This window comes from Eptesicus fuscus, chromosome 2, assembly GCF_027574615.1.
Source record: "Eptesicus fuscus isolate TK198812 chromosome 2, DD_ASM_mEF_20220401, whole genome shotgun sequence".
In the NCBI taxonomy this organism is placed as follows: domain Eukaryota; kingdom Metazoa; phylum Chordata; class Mammalia; order Chiroptera; family Vespertilionidae; genus Eptesicus; species Eptesicus fuscus.
In genome coordinates this window covers 102177980-102196729 of record NC_072474.1, presented here as the reverse complement: position 1 = coordinate 102196729, position 18750 = coordinate 102177980, and the positions used below count along the sequence as shown (strand labels likewise).

Genomic DNA, 18750 nt, shown 5'->3' with positions numbered 1-18750 from the left:
GAGAGGCAACCAAAGGTGGCAATTGGGCAACGGGGCCGGCCAGCATGTGGTGCCAGCCTTCCGGCCAAGGTGGGTGCCAGCGGGGACCCCCCGATCGCCCTGCCCACCGGTCACCCCACAGATTGCCCTGATCGCTGGCCAGGCCTAGGAACTATACCCTATATATTGGAAACAGTCTCTTAGATTTAAAAATGAAAACCTGGCAAGGCTACTCTAACACTGAAAAGAAACAGGATGATGCGGCGATGACATGCATGGACTTTGGCTTGCACATTTTGTGGTCAGCCCTGATTCTGACACTTATTACTGTGTGACAAAGCCAATTACTTCTCTCTGCTTTAGTTCCCCCCCCCCCTCCATAAGATGGGGAAAATGGTACAACTGCCTCAGAAGGATCATGTTATGTACTACTTTTTATAATCAGGGCAAAAAAATGTAGCTGCCCATACAACAGCAAGATGCCTTTCACCTGTATGAAAAGTATAGTCACTGGTGCATGCTGCATCCTGGGATTACGAGAGGGATGTCCAACTGCCGGTTTAGGCCCGACATCCCCCAAGGGGTCCCAGATTGCAAGAGGATGCAGGCCAGGCTGAGGGATTCCCCCCCTTCCATGCACAAATTTCGTGCACCAGGCCTCTAGTTTCTTTATGAAGGGGAGTATACCATATGCTAGTTATGTTGTCAGCTTGTAGGTTTCAATCTCAACTCTGCCTGCCATTTATTTACTCTGTGACATTGGGCAAGATGCTTTCTACATCTTTAAAATGGGCAAATATCTACCTTACAGAATTATTTTATAACTGGAGGCCCGGTGCATGAAAATTCATGCACTGGAGGTGGGTCCCTCAGCCTGGCCTGCCCCCTCTCACAGTCCGGGAGCCCTCAAGGGCGGGAGGCAACCCGGCGATCAGGGGAAGGTGAGGCCCCATCACACCTCTGCTGCTGCCATTGCTGGCAGCGCAAGCCTCAGCTGGCCCTCGTTACCTGAGCCTTGGGAGGCCCTGGGTGGCTGGGCAGCCGCCATCGAAGGCTTGCCTGCACCTCGGGCCAGCCCTGGGCGGTTGGGGGGCTGAGGGGACTGGGGGACTCTGGAGGCAGGCGTGCGTGGGCCCGGCCTTGCCACGCACCTGCCACCCCAGTGGGGCTGAGGGGACTGGGCACCACCATCTTGTGGCTGTGGGCGCCTCCATCTTTGAGGGTGGGGCAGTCAATTAGCATATTCCCTCCTTATTGGCTGTGGGCGCTGCTATCTTTGAGGGCGGGGCAGTCAATTAGCATATTTCCTCCTTATTGGCTGTGGGCGCTGCCATCTTTGAGGGTGGGGCAGTCAATTAGCATATTCCCTCCTTATTGGCTGTGGGCGCTGCTATCTTTGAGGGCGGGGCAGTCAATTAGCATATTCCCTCCTTATTGGCTATGGGTGCTGCCATCTTTGCGATGGTGTGAGGGTCAATTAGCATATTCCCTCTTTATTAGATAGGATGACTAAAGAGAAGAGTGTATTAAAAATGTATAGCTCAGTGCCAGCTCGTGATAAACACTTGTGACCTCTACACCACCTCTTGGGCTGTGAGGATTCTTCTGGGTGCTATAGATGGTGTGAGACAGGGACTTTGGTTAGTGGTTTTTTTTGCAAAGTATCTCTGAAAGGTACTGGAAATCCTCATCTAATCAGTGTGCTACATGCTCAGAGGCCTACTTCGAGTGTGCTGTTTTTGTTTAGGAATCATTTTTGTATTTTGCTATTTCTGGGTATAGATGTTTACTAGAGGATTTCTCTTTTCACTGGTCAGTAGGGTTGAAGTATATGTTATGAAGGAGATTTCATGTTTCCTAAAATGCTTATGGAGTATGTCATATAGCCTATTTAACTTTTTTCTTTCTTTTTTCTTTTTTTTCCAGAAAATTTGGTGAGCGGCCTCCACCTAAACGACTCACTAGGTAAGCATTATATTGGTCAGCCTTTCAATAAAACATTTCATACAAGTGTTAGATCCTGTCATTTTCAAAACTATATTAGGTGCTCTTGAAATGAAGTTATTGATATATTGGTATCTAGATTATAAGCTTAGTCCCATCCTCTCTATCCCGCACCCCCTCATCCCTCATAAAAATAACAGGATAAGTGGATATGTTTCAAAGGGGAAATTAAGCCTTTGAATAATTAATCTTGGGTATCATATAGTTAATATCACAAGGGCTACAGTGTAAACAATAGTTTTCTCTATCTGGCTGCATTTAGCCAGTCACAATTTGTTGATTTTACATGGGACTTGAAAGATATTTAATATATCCTTTTAGAAAAGAATTTTACAGAAAACATAAGGTTTTATCCATTTTAATTTTTTTGTAAATATACTGTGTTCCAATGATATAAATTAATTTTATAATATTTAATTACAAATGTTAACTTTAAAAGTATTAATCTTGAAAATTATTTAAAAAATTTTTAACAGTCAGTGGTTGTAAAATAAAAAGTAAGACACTCAGTTTCACAGTTTTAGTCCTAGAGTTAATGCTAACCCTGCATTGTTAGTATCTTTCATGAAAATTATAAGCACATATAAACATATGCCTGTATTTTTTCTTCTTTTTAAAGTCTGATATTATATTTGACCATTGTTCTGTATATATATATCTTCTACTTCATTCTCTACCTTGTCCTCACACTGCTTTTGTTTAATTTTTATATTAATGGCCATTTGGATAATTTCCACATTTTTGCTATTTCTTAAAAGCTGTTGCACTCAAAGAATGATGGAGACATGCCAAGGATTCCAAGGGAGCCAGCTTGAAGAGGCTTCCTTTTAGCCAAATCATGGGCACTTTGATCATCAAAATAAATTATAGGAATGGATTAAAATCCATATAATAAAATGACAGTTAAGAAGTCTACACTGAGTTAAGAAATGATTCAGTAAATGAAGCAGAGGAGAGAGCTTTTTCTTACAGAAGAAATTTACCTAATGTCGAAGGAATGACGGAACTAGGAAATCACACTTTGGCAACCACTACAACAATTGTTTCAGGCAAAAAATCATCAATGAATGCTTAAACTATTGGTTTAAAATCTGATGAGAAACAAAATATTTACATAGTCTCTAAGTGTGTCCTCGCAAAGTATGTATTATTTATAAAGCGAAAAATAGTAATGTCAACGAAGAAACCTGGCAGACACCACCTTAATGAAGTCTTCTAAATAAACACTAACAGTAGGACAAATAAATATTATGTGCATCCTGAGACGGACATAATATTACCTTTGTGCTGTTCTTGCAAAAATGTGTAAATGTATAAATGTAAGCATAAGGAAACATCAGACATGCAAATGAGGAGCATTCTATAAAATAAATGGCATTTACTCTTCAGATTTTTCAAGAGCATAAGAAACAAAGACTCAGGAATATCTCATTAAAGAAGACCAACAAGACATGACAACTAGCCCTGACCGGTTTGGCTCAGTGGATAGAGCGTCGGCCTGCGGACTGAGAGGTCCCAGGTTCGATTCCGGTCAGGGGCATGTGCCTTGGTTTTGGGCACATCCCCAGTGGGGGGTGTGCAGGAGGCAGCTGATCGATGTTTCTCTCTCATCGATGTTTCTAATTCTATCCCTCTCCCTTCCTCTGTGTAAAAAAATCAAAAAAAAAAAAAAAAAGACATGACAACTATAAATTCAACTAAATCCTCAGCCAGGAAAAATTTTTTCTTTTGATCTAAAGGTAGAGTTGGCAAACGTTTTCTATTAACGGGCCAGATAACAAATATGTTAGGCTTTTTGAGCCACACCGAGTCTGTTGTGACTTCTCAGCTCTGTCTTTATATCCCCAAATAAGCCATAGAAAACATGTAAATGAATGGCATGTCTGTTCCAGCTCAACTTAATTTTGAGAAACTGGAAGCCATTCTGATTTGGCCTGAGGGCAGTAGTTTCTCAACACTGCCCCTCCCCTCCTCGTAAAGGACATTAGTGGGATAGTGGCGACCTGTGAATAAAATCTATAGTTACAGATATTGTGTCCATGGTATTGCATTGTGATTGTATAAGAGAGTGCCTTTGTTTTAAGAAATAAACACTAAAGTATTTTGGGTAAAGGGATGACATGTCTACAATGTGCTCCTGAATGGTTTTAAAACATAGTATACAAACATGGCAAAGTGTTTTGGAGTTTGGGGGAAAGGGGACTAGGAATTATTTTTACTACTTTTACAACTTCTCTGTAATTCTGAAACTACTTCAACATTAAAAAACTTTCAAAAAGGCATTACATAAATACTCTACATGAAGTGGGCTAGGAAAATATAACTTGTCTCACAGGTTCATGTGAATATATTTTCAGTTACTTATCTTGAAGAAATACTAAGTGGAATTGCTGAATTCACATGTATAGATAATTTAAGAATTGATTGATAAATATTTTTATTTCATTACCAGCAGCAGTAGGTTGGAGTGACTCCTAACAATAAAATATATTTTGATGGATAAATTAGTTACTTAATTGGATACCCTGTAAAAATAGTAATCAATACTATGATAATAAACATAAGGAAAAATTCCTTTCCTTAAATACATAAAATAATATAGTTAGGCCCAACTACTTTATCATGATTTTCCATTTACCCTTTAAGCAATTTTCCCTGTTTGGAAAATTTTAGTAGCTTTTAGGACTTCTACTTCTGGCCAAGATGGAGTAACAGGGACTGGAATTACTCTCCGGCCTGAAACAACTAAAAACCTGGACAAAATTTATGAAACAGTGGTTTTCAAGATATTGGATGGCAGGCAAGAAAGGACAGGTGATCCTTGAGAGACAGGAGACAAATGAGGTGAGCCCTACGATTGCTCCAGCTTAGTGGCTGGGGAGAGTTTCCAAGACAAGATTAGGGAGGGGGCATCCAGATGGAGCCTAGTAAGCACCTTGAGGTGAGATGGAGCTGGGACTCCAAGGAGGCCACAGTGGCTGGAGTTTCCAGGGCAGAGAACTGGAGAGGAAAGTGCTGTGCAGAGTTCCAGAGATCTGCAGAGGGTTCCCTCTATCATGAGCTGAGTATAGATCACGTGTGTGTGAGGAAACTACCTAAGGTTGGGGGGAAACCAACCTAAAGAATTAGAGGAAAGAATTCCTAAAGCTCACTCACTACTACAAATAGGACCTGTTCCCAGAAACCAGTGTGGAAAAATCTTATAAGTCACGTGTAGTGACTAGAGTACTCAGAAGTGTTTTGCTTCCATAGTGCTGCAAAATTAGGCCTAGACTACATGTTGCTCTGGTTTCACCTAACAACTTAAAAACAAGATTGAAAGGATGACACTCTTTCCAAGTAACTTAACTGGTGTATCAGAACAAAGCTCAAGAATATTTACAGGAATAGACAAATATCCAGTACTCAAAAACGTAAAATTTACTGAGTCTTCGTAGTCAGTCAAAACATATCAGTCATACAAAGAGCAAGGAAAATATGACCCATAATGAGAAAAACCAGTCAAAACCAACCCAGAAATGACACAGATAATAGAATTAGATATATTAACAGCTATATTTGTCTTCTAATATGTTCAAGATACTTAGATCAGGAGTTTACACAGTTTTTCTTGAAAGGGTCAGATGGCCGATAGTTTAGTTTTATGTGGCCCATACAGCCTCTCTTGTAACTACTCAACTCTGTTGTAGCATAAAAGGAAACATGGATAATGTGTAAACTAGTCGTTGTGTCTGTATATTGGAGTACAATTTTTTACTTCTAAAACGGGCAGTGGGTCAGATTTGGCCCACAGGCTTTAACTGCACATCCCTGAGCTAGAGGAGGGATTGAATGAGTTAAATAGAGGACATGGAAGATAAAAAAGGGAAGATCCAAATCAAATTTTTAGAGACAAAAGCCACAGTGCTAAAGAGAAAAAGATACAATTCCTGGGATTAATTGCAGATATGCACTGCTGATGAAGAGATTGGTGAACTTGAATACAGCAATAGAAACTATCCAAAATGAAAAAAAGTCTGAACAAAAAAGATCCTTAGTGAGCTGTGGTTTATGTTCAAGTGGATAAAATACATGTAGAGTCATTGAAGGGGGAAGGGTTTGGCTAAAATATGTGAAAAAATAATGGCTGAAATTTTTCTAAATTTGATAAACTATAAAACCATAGTTTCAAGAAACTCAGTGAGCCCTAAGCACAAACTGCTGAAGCACATCATAATCAAATTGCTTAAAGACAGTGATAAAGAGAAAATATTAAAAGCAATAGAGATAGAAGATAAATTATGTACAGAGGAACAAAGAGAAAGATTACAGGATTTTTTCCATCTGAAACCTTGCTAGATAGAAGACAGTGGAGCAAGACAGTTTTCCCAAGGGGGAAAATATAGCAACCTAGGATTCTATACCCAACATAGGCAAAATTAAGACTTTTTTAGACATAAAAACAGAAAAATAATTAATCACAAACAGGCATGAGCTGCAAGAAATGTTAAAGAACTCTAAGCAGGACAATCATACCAGATAGAGATCTGATTATTTACAAATTATTACTGTCAAAAATGAGAAAGATGACATCACTGCAGATTCTACAAATATTTAAAGAATAACAAGCAAATATGAATAACTTTCTGCCAGTAAATTAAGCTTTTGAAGAAACATACAAATTCCTTGAAACCAGCAAACTACTAAAGCTTACTCAAAAAGAAACTTATAGCCTGAATAGCCCTATAGTTAAAGAAATCGAATTTGTAGTTATATATCTTCCCACAAAGAAAACTACAGGCTCAGGTGATCTCACTGTTGAATTTTACCAGACATTTAAGAAATTAATTATACCAGTTCTCTACATACCATTCCAGAAAATTGGAGAGCAGAACATACTTTCCAATTCATTCTGCAAGGACGGTATTGCCATGTTACTAAAAGCAAAGACATTACAAGAAAATAAAATTAGAGACCAGTATTCCTTATGAACATAAAAGCAAAAAGTCTTAACAAATTTTCAAAGTGAATCCAACACTATGTAGAAGGGACAATATATTGTGACCTAAGTGAGATCTTTTCACATATATCACTTTTCAAGTTTCATGTTAGGGTCTGGACATGTGTGCCTTCTCCTGGCTTTTGTTGTTTGTTCTTATTCCACTCTGAACTCTGTAGTTAGTCACCTGACTTAGAGCCACACCCAGATCTCTTACCATCATTATCCTTCTCAGGCCGCACCTTTTGTCCAGTACCCAACAGGTTCGAGAATATGCTCTCTCTGTTCCCACCCTTGGGAGTGTTCATGGGAATTTGCACCATCATTTATGGATGCCAACATTAGCTGGTCCTTTGATACGGATATTCAGTCGTTTTACCTTCCATAGTCAGCTTCTTTCCTCCTTTTCATTCTGGGAGATTTCATTCACTTCTTTTTGGCTTCATTTGCCAACGATATACCAGTGAAACCCACTTTTGGAGCCCAGACCCCTCTCTGGAAGTACAGGTATTTCCAACAACCTGTTGAATACTTCCAGCATGGAGGTCTGGGGCGCTTCAGCGTTGACATGTCAGCTTATTAATATACTAGAGGCCCTATGCACGAAATTCGTGCAAGGGGCTTGGCCCTCGTAGCCCCAACTTCGTTCGGAAGGACGTCTGGACAGTTGTTCAGCTTTCCGGTCTAATTAGCATATTACACTTTTATTATTATAGATACAGGCCCGGTGCACGAAATTCGTGCACAGGGGCGGGGGTGTCCCTCAGCCCAGCTTGCACCCTCTCCAATCTGGGACCCCTCGAGGGATGTCCGACTGCCTGTTTAGGTGGGATCGGGCCTAAACGGGCAGTCGGACATCCCTCTCACAATTCAGGACTGCTGGCTCCCAACTGCTAGCCTGCCTGCCTTCCTGATTGCCCCTAACCACTTCTGCCTGCAAGCCTGATCACCCCCTAACCACTCCCATGCCAGCCCGATTGATGTCTGACTGCTCCCCTGCCAGCCTGTTTGCCCCCAACTTCCCTCCTCTGCCGGCCTGGTCACCCCTAACTGCCTTTCCTCTGCAGGGTTGATCGCCTCCAACTGCCCTCCCTTGCAGGCCTGGTCCCTCTCAACTGCCTTCCCTTGCAGGCCTGGTCCCTCCCAACTGCCCTCCCCTGCTGGCCATCTTGTGGTGGCCATCTTGTGTCCACATGGGGGCAGGATCTTTGACCACATAGGAGCAGCTATCTTGATCTTGTGTGTTGGAGTGCTGGTCAATCTGCATATTACTCTTTTATTACATAGGATAGAGGCCTGGTGCACGGGTGGGGAACAGCTGGTTTGCCCTGAAGGGTGTCCTGGATCATGGTGGGGTTCCCTTGGGGTGTGGAGAGGCCTGGGCGAGGGGCCTGTGGTGGTTTGCAGGCCATCACGCCCCTGGCGACCCAAGCAGAGGCCCTGGTATCTGGAATTTATTTACCTTCTACAATTGAAACTTTGTAGCCTGGAGTGGAGCCAAGCCTCCTGCTCGCTCCGTGGCCGGCAGCCATTTCTCTTGGGATTGATGTATCTTCTATAATTGAAACTTTGTTTCCTTGAGTGGAGGCCTGGGCCCGCCAGAGTGTGTGGAAAGCTTGGCTTCCTCTGTTGCCGGGGAAACCCAAGCCTCCCTTCTGGTAGCCATCTTGGTTGGGGTTAATTTGCATACTCGCCCTGATTGGCTGGTGGGCGTGGCTTGGCTGGTGGGTGTGGCTTGTGTAGCAGAGTGATGGTTAATTTGCATATTACTCTTTTATTAGAGAGGATATCCACTTCTCCCCAAACAAAAGATATAAAAAGTTGTTAAGTCTTTTATCTTCTCTACTACCGCCTCTTCTTTTGTAGTGTATGAGCCTTTTTTCAAGTGTGTCTTGTCTCTCTGTTTTCTGATCTTTTCTTTATTCCACCACTAGAATTAACTAAGAAGGAAAATTAATTGTTTAAAAATCCCCAAGATCATTTAATTGCCTTTTGTGTAGATTGAAAAATTCAAGTTCCACTCATGGTGTTTTCTACAAAGGGGGAAAGATAAAAAAGTAAATGATCTTTTCTCAATTTTCAAAGAGATGTTTGTTTTTGTGTATTTTTTTTAAGTATTTCTCTAGGTTTTTAAAAAAATTTTATTAACTGCTACTATTTTGATTCTCATCTATCAGAGTGATATTTGAATTAGCTTAAACTTTCATACTGAGTATTTAAGTTACAAATGTCAGATTTCATGGGATTTGGCAGGCCTTTCACAATTTGACTCCCAGTTTGTCAGCTTTATTCAAGGCCATGGCTCACGTTAGTATCTTAACAAAAGAATTTGAGATTCTAATTTCTGACTCTCACTTCTTATTCCTCAGCTTGACTATCTCACTGTACCCAAATGTGGAGGGTTGGTCGTGACTTTTTCCATACTACTCCCAGACCCTGGGATGCCTTATTTGTTCTGTCTACTCCTGTTACTTCAGAGATTACCTCTTCTAAGAAGTTTTCCTAACATGTAGTCCTTTATCACCCATCCCCTCCTTTACATAGACCTTCCCCTACCGCTTATACCTCTCTTTGGATCACGTATTTCATTACAATTTGTTTTCTGAGCTGTTGTCTTCACTGAACTTTTAAGGGATAGGGATAAATTCTCAATATATTGGACCATTATAACCTGCCCTGTCTTGCAGCTAACAGATTTTCAGGCAGTAAACATAAATGCTGTCTTCTAGATTATCTCTTTAATCCCCTCAAGCACTTTGTGTTAGATTAGCAATATCATCTGTTATTATCGGATAGGAAACTGAGTCTGGTTGAGGTTAAATGATTTGCCCCAGGCCACATAGTTTCTCTAAGTGCTACAAGTCTAGAATTCCCCACATTTGTACTACTGTTGTGTAGCTATCCTAATACATTTGTCTTTTATTTATAATATAAGTAAAACAGCATTTGACTTACTAAAACTGTTTCCTGATTATTGTCTTTGAAACAACTTTGCTTTACTTTTGTATTGTGTGTAAATCTCCAGAATTGTGATTCTGCTGATTAATAGTTGTAAATTTGATCTGTGTAGACCTAGTGTTCTTTATACTGCTTAGCAAAATAATTGAATGAATAAATATATTTAACACATGGAACTTTTTATATAATTTATACATAATAAATAGGTAGTTGGAGTGTTTTGTACTTGAAAGAATTAACTTTTCCCCCGAAAATTTATTTAGTAACTGTGTGTTTGTATGTAAATGAGATATCCCTTTCTTAGTCCTTATGTAAGGCTTGTTATTTTAAGAACATTTAATAACAACTTTGGATGACCTAATGATTTGTTATGGCTTTGTATTCAATGAAAAACACTCATTCTAATAAGTAGATCATTAAATACAAAGTATTGCATGTCATTAATTTTATGAACAATTTAAAGCCAAATTTAGCAGTGTACATAGTGATTCTGGAAGTTGTAATTGTGGTTTAGCTCAGTTACATCCTAAATTCCAAGAATGAAAGACATTTTCTTCTTTTAAAGAAAAAAGTATAGAGTTGAAGATGAGCAGTGTTAATTGCCCCCATTGTGTAATATCCTTTAAATTTAGTTAATGAGTTTGTTTTGCCTTCATGTTTTTGTTTTTAGATTTGCTTGTTTAAAATATACTCACAAGTATTTTTCTCATTACAGAGCTTAGTAATATTTTAAACCTCACCCCTGTAATAGTAATATTTGTGTTTTATTTTAGGGAAGCAATGCGGAATTATTTAAAAGAGCGAGGGGATCAAACAGTACTTATTCTTCACGCAAAAGTTGCACAGAAGTCATATGGAAATGAAAAAAGGTAAGAGTATTATTTTCTGGTGGGTAGTTCATTATAGCTGTTACATGAATTTGCAAATGATGTGTTAATATGCAAGAATGGTTTCTCTTGGGATATTTGCAAGTACAAAATGAAAAATAGGGGAGTTGTCTCTATTGAAGGAGAAACAAAGTGAATTGTGGCAGATTTAGTAGAGATCATCTGGTTGAATCTCTGATAATTACAAACTGTAATCTATAATTTTTCTTTTGGGCTTCATGATGTTCTGTAAGTATTTCTGGAATATATTAGCTCGTTCAAAAAAGTAGCTTTCCTTTTGGTGTAAATGTAGTTTTATAAATAAACTAGAGGCCCGGTGCACGGATTTGTGCACTGGTGAGGTCCCTCGGCCTGGCCCGTCGGGATTGGGCCGAAACTGGCCCAGTGCACAGATTCGTCCAGGGCATGTCTGGCCTGTCTTGCCCAGTCCTGATTGGGGCCAGTTGGGACTGGCTGACCGGGGCAGGACTGTGGGAGGTTGACTGGCTGGGGTGGGATTGCAGGAGGGCTCCAGGGCCCCAGCAGTAAGCTAACCTACCAGTCGGAGCGTCTGCCCCCTGGTGGTCAGTGCATGTTCGCATATTGGGCTTTTATTATATAGGATGTGACCCTGAGTACCATTTTTAAAAAAAATGTATTTTTATTGATTTCAGAGAGGAAGGGAGAGGGAGAGAGAGAAACATCAATGATGAGAGCGAATCATTGATCGGCTGCCTTCTGCATGCGCGCCACTGGGATCGAGCCCGCAACCCGGGCACGTGCCCTTGACCGGAATCGAACCTGGGACCCTTCAGTCCACAGGCCGATGCTCTATCCACTGAGCCAAACTGGTTAGGGCCAAAGTGATCTTTATGTTTAGTACTAGTCACAGTATTTTATAAATTTCAGTATTTTTGATGTATGATTGTGGACTTCGGTTGTTTGTATTTTCACTTTATTCCTAGAATTTTCTTTTTTTCTTTTTTTTTTTTTTTAAATATTTTTTATTGATTTTTTACAGAGAGGAAGGGAGAGAGATAGAGAGCCAGAAACATCGATGAGAGAGAAACATTGATCAGCTGCCTCCTGCACAGATGTGCCCGCAACCAAGGTACATGCCCTTGACCGGAATCGAACCCGGGACCCCTCAGTCCGCAGGCCGACGCTCTATCCACTGAGCCAAACCGGTTTCGGCTAGAATTTTCTTAATAGTTTCTCTAGTCTTTGTCTTTCAGGCAGCATTTTTCTATTAGGCATTTCATGGACAAAAGGCTTGCTTATGGGGGAAGATGAAAGATTTTTTGAATTGGCTAGAAAGATAGGACACTAAAGTGGGAAAAGGAATGAAAACTCAGGTTTGGATGTTGGGTTGAAAGGAATGGATAGAATAATAGATAAAGAAAATCTTAGCATATGTATAATAAGTGAATGTAAGTATATAATTAAATTAATTTACATGCTGGAAGAAAATTAAGGTGTCTCTTCCTTAAAGTTCTCTAAATCTGGGCTGAAAAGTAGGTGAAGCTATTTAATGATAATTTTGTCCTCAAAGAGGATGAACCAGTGAAAAAAGTATTTAGGACTCATACTGCCAAGTGTTCTTGTTTATCATCATTCAAGCTTGCTAAATTTCTGATTATTTTATCTTTCTTTACTAGTAGAACTAATCATCTGATGTACAGTTAAATATTGGAAAAAGTTGGTATCTACAGTTTGGGACATAGAGACCAAATCAAGATAGTGGCTTCTTTTTTTATGAAGTTGATACTCGAAGTTCAGAGAGAGAGAGAGAGAGAATTGAAATTGAGTGTGTGTGTGTGTGTGTGTGTGTGAGTGTGTGTGTGTGTGCGCGCGCGCGCGCACGCACGCATAGCCGATCATCTGCTTTTTAGATTTGGTTCTTTCTCTTTTTTTCTTTTTAGTTTTGGTGTGATTTTTCCTAAGCAAAACCTAGCAAGGCAATACCTTCATTATTTGAGATGAGTCTCAAATTAGGCCAGTCTTGCACCTCACAGTGAATCTCAGGAAGAAACAGTTTCTAGACATTGTTTTGGAAGTGCATTTATAAGTGTTTTTAAATTTTAATTCTCAGAATAATCTTATAAATAGGTATAATCCCCATTCTGTGAGTGAGTAAACTAGAAATCAAATACCAGGTTCACTTGGGAAATCCATGTAGCCAGGATTAGAACTCCTGGGTCTATAATTCCAAATGTCTTATTCTTTTTATTGCCCTAATTTCCATAGCCTTCCATTTTGTGTTTGAGTGTTGGTTATTTACAACAGAGCTTGAGGATGAGGTTAAGTTGCCTAAAGAACACACATTTTGTAAATAAACTTAACTTTGCCTAGGATTATTCCTTTTACCATCAGCTGAGTGAGGCTGGGCTAGATCAAATGGAAATACAATTAGACATACTTACTGTATGGATGCCAATTCAGGCAGTGCTGCTTTCCTTTCTTTGGATTTTTGAAGGTGCATTTTAGTACAATTGGATTCATTCATTAAATCATTTATTCTTCATTTCTGTTGACCAGGTACTATGCAAAATGATCTTTCATGGGAATTTTAAAAGTTAGGATGTCATTTAATGCTATGATGGATAACAGGCCTAGTGGCAATAACAGAAGGGAAGAGCTACTCAAAAAAATTACATCTAAGTCCAGATAATGTCCCTATTTATTACTCACTGTTAAAAGTATATGAGTAAGAAGCTGTAGTGGCCTATCAAGTTAAAATCTTGATTTAAGGGTTATTTATTTTTATTGTGGTTGCCTTTATTTCCTATTATTTGGATATGACCTGGCCCAGTGGTCGGCAAACTCATTAGTCAACAGAGCCAAATATCAACAGTACAACGATTGAAATTTCTTTTGAGAGCCAAATTTTTTAAACTTCTTCTAACGCCACTTGTTCAAAATAGACTCGCCCAGGCCATGGTATTTTGTGGAGGAGCCACACTCAAGGGGCCAAAGAGCCGCATGTGGCTCGCGAGCCGCAGTTTGCCGACCACAGACCTGGCCAATCTAAAACACCACTCAGAGGAAAGCTTGAAGAGCCTAAGCTTCTAGCCTCCAAAGAATGAGGGGAAAACCATTAAAAGACCTAGAACTACTTTCCTATATTTTTACATGTTTGTAGTAACGTTTCTCAAGTGGACGTGTATTAGTTTTACAATAAAGATGGAAACCTGTTAAAATTACTTTTATTTTTTTTTTTTTAAGTATTAGTAGTAAGAAAACATTCATGCAGTCCAGCCTTCCTGGAAGAGGTCTGGTCCCTTACTCATTGAGAAGAGTGCACAGTGGGAAGAGGAAGATGTGCCTTCTTGCTTGTTGATCTAGATTTAGGCTTTTCTGAAAAGCTGCTAAGGCATAAAGCGTGAAGGTATCCTGGGGACATGACCACAGTCTTCTTAACGTATAAAATAACTCCAGTGAATGATTCTGGAAAAGTTTGGTCAGGAAATTTTTTTATCCTACAATTATAAATTGTTCAGACTAACTTTTGTGCCTCATAACAAAATTTGTTTGCTTAGCACATCCAGTATCCCATTTATGTTAGTAGTTAGTTTTACCTTTTCATGGAAGAAAGCAGATCTTTGCAAGTTGAAAAATAAACTTTTAAAGATTATTTTGTGTAGAGGCTATTTTCCATTAAAGAAATGGGGATGCCATTTGACATTAACATTCCTTCAACTTTGTCAAGGAAAGTACTTAAGCAGTAGTGAAGGTGATGTGATGCTGCTGAGGCAATAGTGTAAAGCCATTTAGATAATTAGAGGATGACTCTGAAGTCATACTGAGAATGTGTTAATTGAGATAACTGTGGCATGCAGACAGTTCCAGGTGTTTTTTGTTTTGTTTGTTGCTTTTGAATTGAATAGTCATCAAAGGGTAATGATTCTGCAAAGTGGTCAGATAATGTAAATTATGTGCTTGGATTTCATTTAACCTATTTTAAATATTGGGCTGAATAAAAAGGCTTCTTTGAATCTGTAAGGTATTTTTCAGATCTTATCTCAGGATATGAGAGAAAAGTTGTTGAATCATTCTCTGAAAAAAAAAATGGATTGAACTAGGAAATGAGTAAAATCATAAATGTGTTTATATCGCCACCAAGTGGCATAAAAAAGCATTGTTTGTCATAGGTGCTTAGAGCTACTGGGAAAGATTAGAAAATAAAAGGCACATTGTTTTCATAGGATATCCTTTCACAGCAGCTGTTAAACTCTGTTAGCTGGCCTCCTGATGGTCGAACTTTTTACTCACTGAGTTTTTGGTACACATTAACAATCTATTCAAATTTTAAAAATCTATTTCACACCTCGTTAGAAAGGTGTGTTCTAATTGTTAATTAGGGATGCTTCCCCCCCATCTTTTTTGGTACATAAACTTATCTTCTGTTTTATTATGTTACTACTGAAGTCTGTGGAAATGAAAGTTTGATTCATTAGCTGTTTTTAGGAGGTAGTAATATTAGGATGTTTTAATATTTTTAAAATGATTCATCATCACATTTCAGAAGTAATCTCTGTTTCGATTATATTGGATTTGCTATTACATCACAATTTTTTGGGATAGTTGTAGAGTTGATTAAAAAAACAAGGCTAGCTCAAAGGCAGTTGAAGAGTCTTTTTTTTGTTTATTACATGATTGAAAAAGCACTTTCAATAAAGAACCTTGGTCAGTGCTTTGGGTGATAAAGAATGTCTTGCCTCCTGTCAAATTTTTTAGTTTCATGCCATTTTATCATAGGACTTTTGAGACAACCAGTACTACCCAGTTTTTACAGGTTTTGCCCTCTTTATATTTTTCAGATGGGAATATAAGTACTTTTTATGAAAACTTAATGAGATTTGACTCTACTATATTAGGTATGCTATAGTAAAGCACAGCATTTTGAATTTTATAGCTGGTATACCAATAAGTCTTAACATTAATGTTCAGAAAAATAGGAGACAAGTTTCCAAAATTGATATTCCTGAGAGTATGTATGCCAGCTAGGTGTTTGAGTCTGTGCCATGGGAATCATTGGGCAGCTCTCAGCATTAGAGACCAGAGCGATCCCTGGTGTGGACCTGAGTTGAGCCAACTCCAGAACTAGCCCAGCTAATTCAGGAATCCCTCTGACCTTGGAGTGACCTGGCGCTGAGCCCACTGCTTCGCCTGTGACCTCTGTGTCCACAGTGTGAAAGTGTGCAGTCATGAAAGCTGCTCTGATAGTTTAGATAAATATGAGAAAACTCTAGAGGCTTCCCTCCTTACTCAGCTTGACCCCTAAGGGCCTACTTGGTCTACTTACCCATTATCTCTGCTTCATCTCTTGGTCTCTACTCCAGCCACTTGGTCAGATACTCATGGCTGTAGGTTGTGACTCAAAGTCACCTTCCTACGAAGCTTTCCCCCAGCCATTGGGTCTTCGACATTTTAACTACCCCCTTTCTTGCTTTTTTCTCTCTCTCAGTACTTATCACCAGATAACAGACTATATACATTATTTTACTCATTTATTTTTTTTTTTAATTGTTTGTCTCTCCTATTAGGATGAGAGTTGCATCGGGACAGACATTTTTGTCCTCTTTTTTTTTTTTTCAAACTATTTTGCAGCACCTGGTACAGACTAGGGATATAATAAATAATTTGGTGAATTAACGTTATTAAATAAGCCCAGCTCATTTCTTGTATAATATGTAGATTGCCTCTAAGTAGTCTTTAAAAGATGAGCAAAAAGAAGATGCCATCATATATATATATACACACACAAATATATATTTTAAATATTATTTTTATTGATTTCAGAGAGGAAGGGAGAGGGAGAGAGAGATAGAAACATCAGTGATGAGAGAGAATCATTGATTGGCTGTCTCCTGTACGCCCCCCATTGGGGATCGAGCCCACAACCCAGGCATGTGCTTTTGATCGGAATCGAACCTGGGACCCTTCAATCCTCAGGCCAACGCTCTATCCACTGAGACAAACTGGCTAGGGCACCATCATATATTTTTATTCAATCAGTATTGTAGTATGTGTTGAGAGAGGAGCAAACAAGAAAGTGATATTACTACTGGTAGGAAGGCCTGAGCGCCAAATCCAGTCTGCGGTGTCTGTGTATGCATATACACAAGGATGCAGGTGTAGTTTTTTTAAGTCTGCATGTTGTTGGCTTACAAAGCATCATTTAGTGGCCAAGTTTTAAAATTTGATTTCAGGCATCTATTGAACAATTGAAGGATGTGACCAACTCTAGGGCCACATACCTGTAGTTCAGCAGTGTGATTGGTATATACTCACAGGCTTGTCATTGGAGCCACAAACCTTAGCTAATTTTGTCATTGGAGCCACAAACCTGTAGCTAATTTTAATTGTATTTAAGCTCTTGTTTTTCTTAAGAAAAAAAATCCCTATACTCATAACTGTACAAAAAGTGGGAATTACCATGAGGGCTAAGTAGTTCAAGAAAGAAGGGAGGGATCCTTCTTCTTTGGGTAATTAAAATATTTTTACTTACTTATTGTACACCTGGTTCACCATTTACATTACTTATTTAGCTACTATTGTTGAGTTTTGGGCCCCTTGATAATCATGGCATAAATATTTTAAAGTATGTACAAGTCAGCATGTGTAATTGAGCAAAGGCAAATTATAACCTACACTAGAGGCCTGGTGCACGAATTTGTGCATGGGTGGGGTCCAGCCAGCCCACCCCGATAGGGGGCCGATAGGGCGCCGATAGGGCCGGGCAGGTTGGGGGGAGGGTCCACGGGCAGTTGCAGGCTGGCCCCGCCCCCTGGTTGAACTCCCAGTCGAGGGGACAATTTGCATATTAGCCTTTTATTATATAAGATAAGGACTAGATTGATGATCTGAACTATGTAAAAGATGGGGCTTGAGCTAGGCTTTGAAATAGATATTTTTTAATTGCTAAAGAGAAGATTATAAGGATGTAATTCTAAGTGGGAAGGATTTGTGAGGACAGGTTTTTGGCAACTAGTGAAACAAAGGTATTGGTAGTCTGAGAGTTGAAAAGATACAGTGTATTATTCTTTCACTGTCCACATGCACAAGGTGTTGTGGGTATAAGATACATAAGGCATAATAATTCAGTGATCATCCACTTTGCTTTTAATTCTACTAGTTTTATTGCTATTTTGAAAGTCTCTACTTTGGCCATTGTTCTAATTCTATTTTCTAGGTTAATTATATAATATACTTAGGTGCTAATATTGCTAATATCCATAGCAATAATGTCATTAATTAATACTACTTCATTTTGAGACCTATTTAGTAATTGCAGATTCTGTGGTGTGGTATTGTGTTTTGTTATATGTTAGAATACATTAGAGTTGCTGAACTTTAATAGTTCAGAACTCTGAACTGAGTGCGTCACTCCACACAAGTGAGCCTTCCAAATGTAGTCTTAGTGGAAGTTTTGCTTTTAGTATCCTCACGTGACTATTTATTTGCATTATTAAGGGCTTCATTAGGAGCTAACTTAGTGCAGTTCAATATGATTTTTATATTCTTACTAGAGGCCCAATGCACGAAATTCGTGCAAGAGTAGGCCTTCCTTCCCCTGGCTGCCGCCACCAGCTTCCCTCCAGCACCCAGGACCCGGGCTTCCCTCAAAGAGGGTGGCCCTGCCCACCCGCTGCAGCCTGCAGGTCAGTGGCCTGGGCCTCCCTCTTTGGGGTGATTGTGAAGCCCCCCATTGATCGCACCACCGGCTGGTGGCCTGGGTCTCCCTCTGCAGGGCGATCATGGGGCGATGGCTGGCCCCCGACCAATCACATCGCATCCGCCTTGGCTGGCCTGGCGCCAGTGGGTGTCATAGCATGGCCCTGGTTGGTCATCTGGATGGTTGACCAGGTGGTCGTTCCGCTGTTTGGTTGATTTGCATATTACGCTTTTATTATATAGGATGTTCAGACAAGGAAATGCATTTTTTAAATCTAATTGCATTGT

General features: G+C 39.6%; 1 protein-coding gene across 5 annotated transcripts in view; it reads left to right on the top strand.

The window, feature by feature from the left end:
• The window catches only part of RBPJ (recombination signal binding protein for immunoglobulin kappa J region), a 99982-nt gene that overhangs the window by 63663 nt on the left and 17569 nt on the right, over window positions 1-18750 (top strand). For all 5 annotated transcript variants that reach the window (XM_028143631.2, XM_028143625.2, XM_028143626.2 and 2 more), the window contains 2 exons: window positions 1906-1944; window positions 10693-10788. In XM_028143631.2, the coding sequence (XP_027999432.1) occupies window positions 1906-1944; window positions 10693-10788 (135 nt within the window). The remainder of the gene's footprint in view (window positions 1-1905; window positions 1945-10692; window positions 10789-18750) is intronic.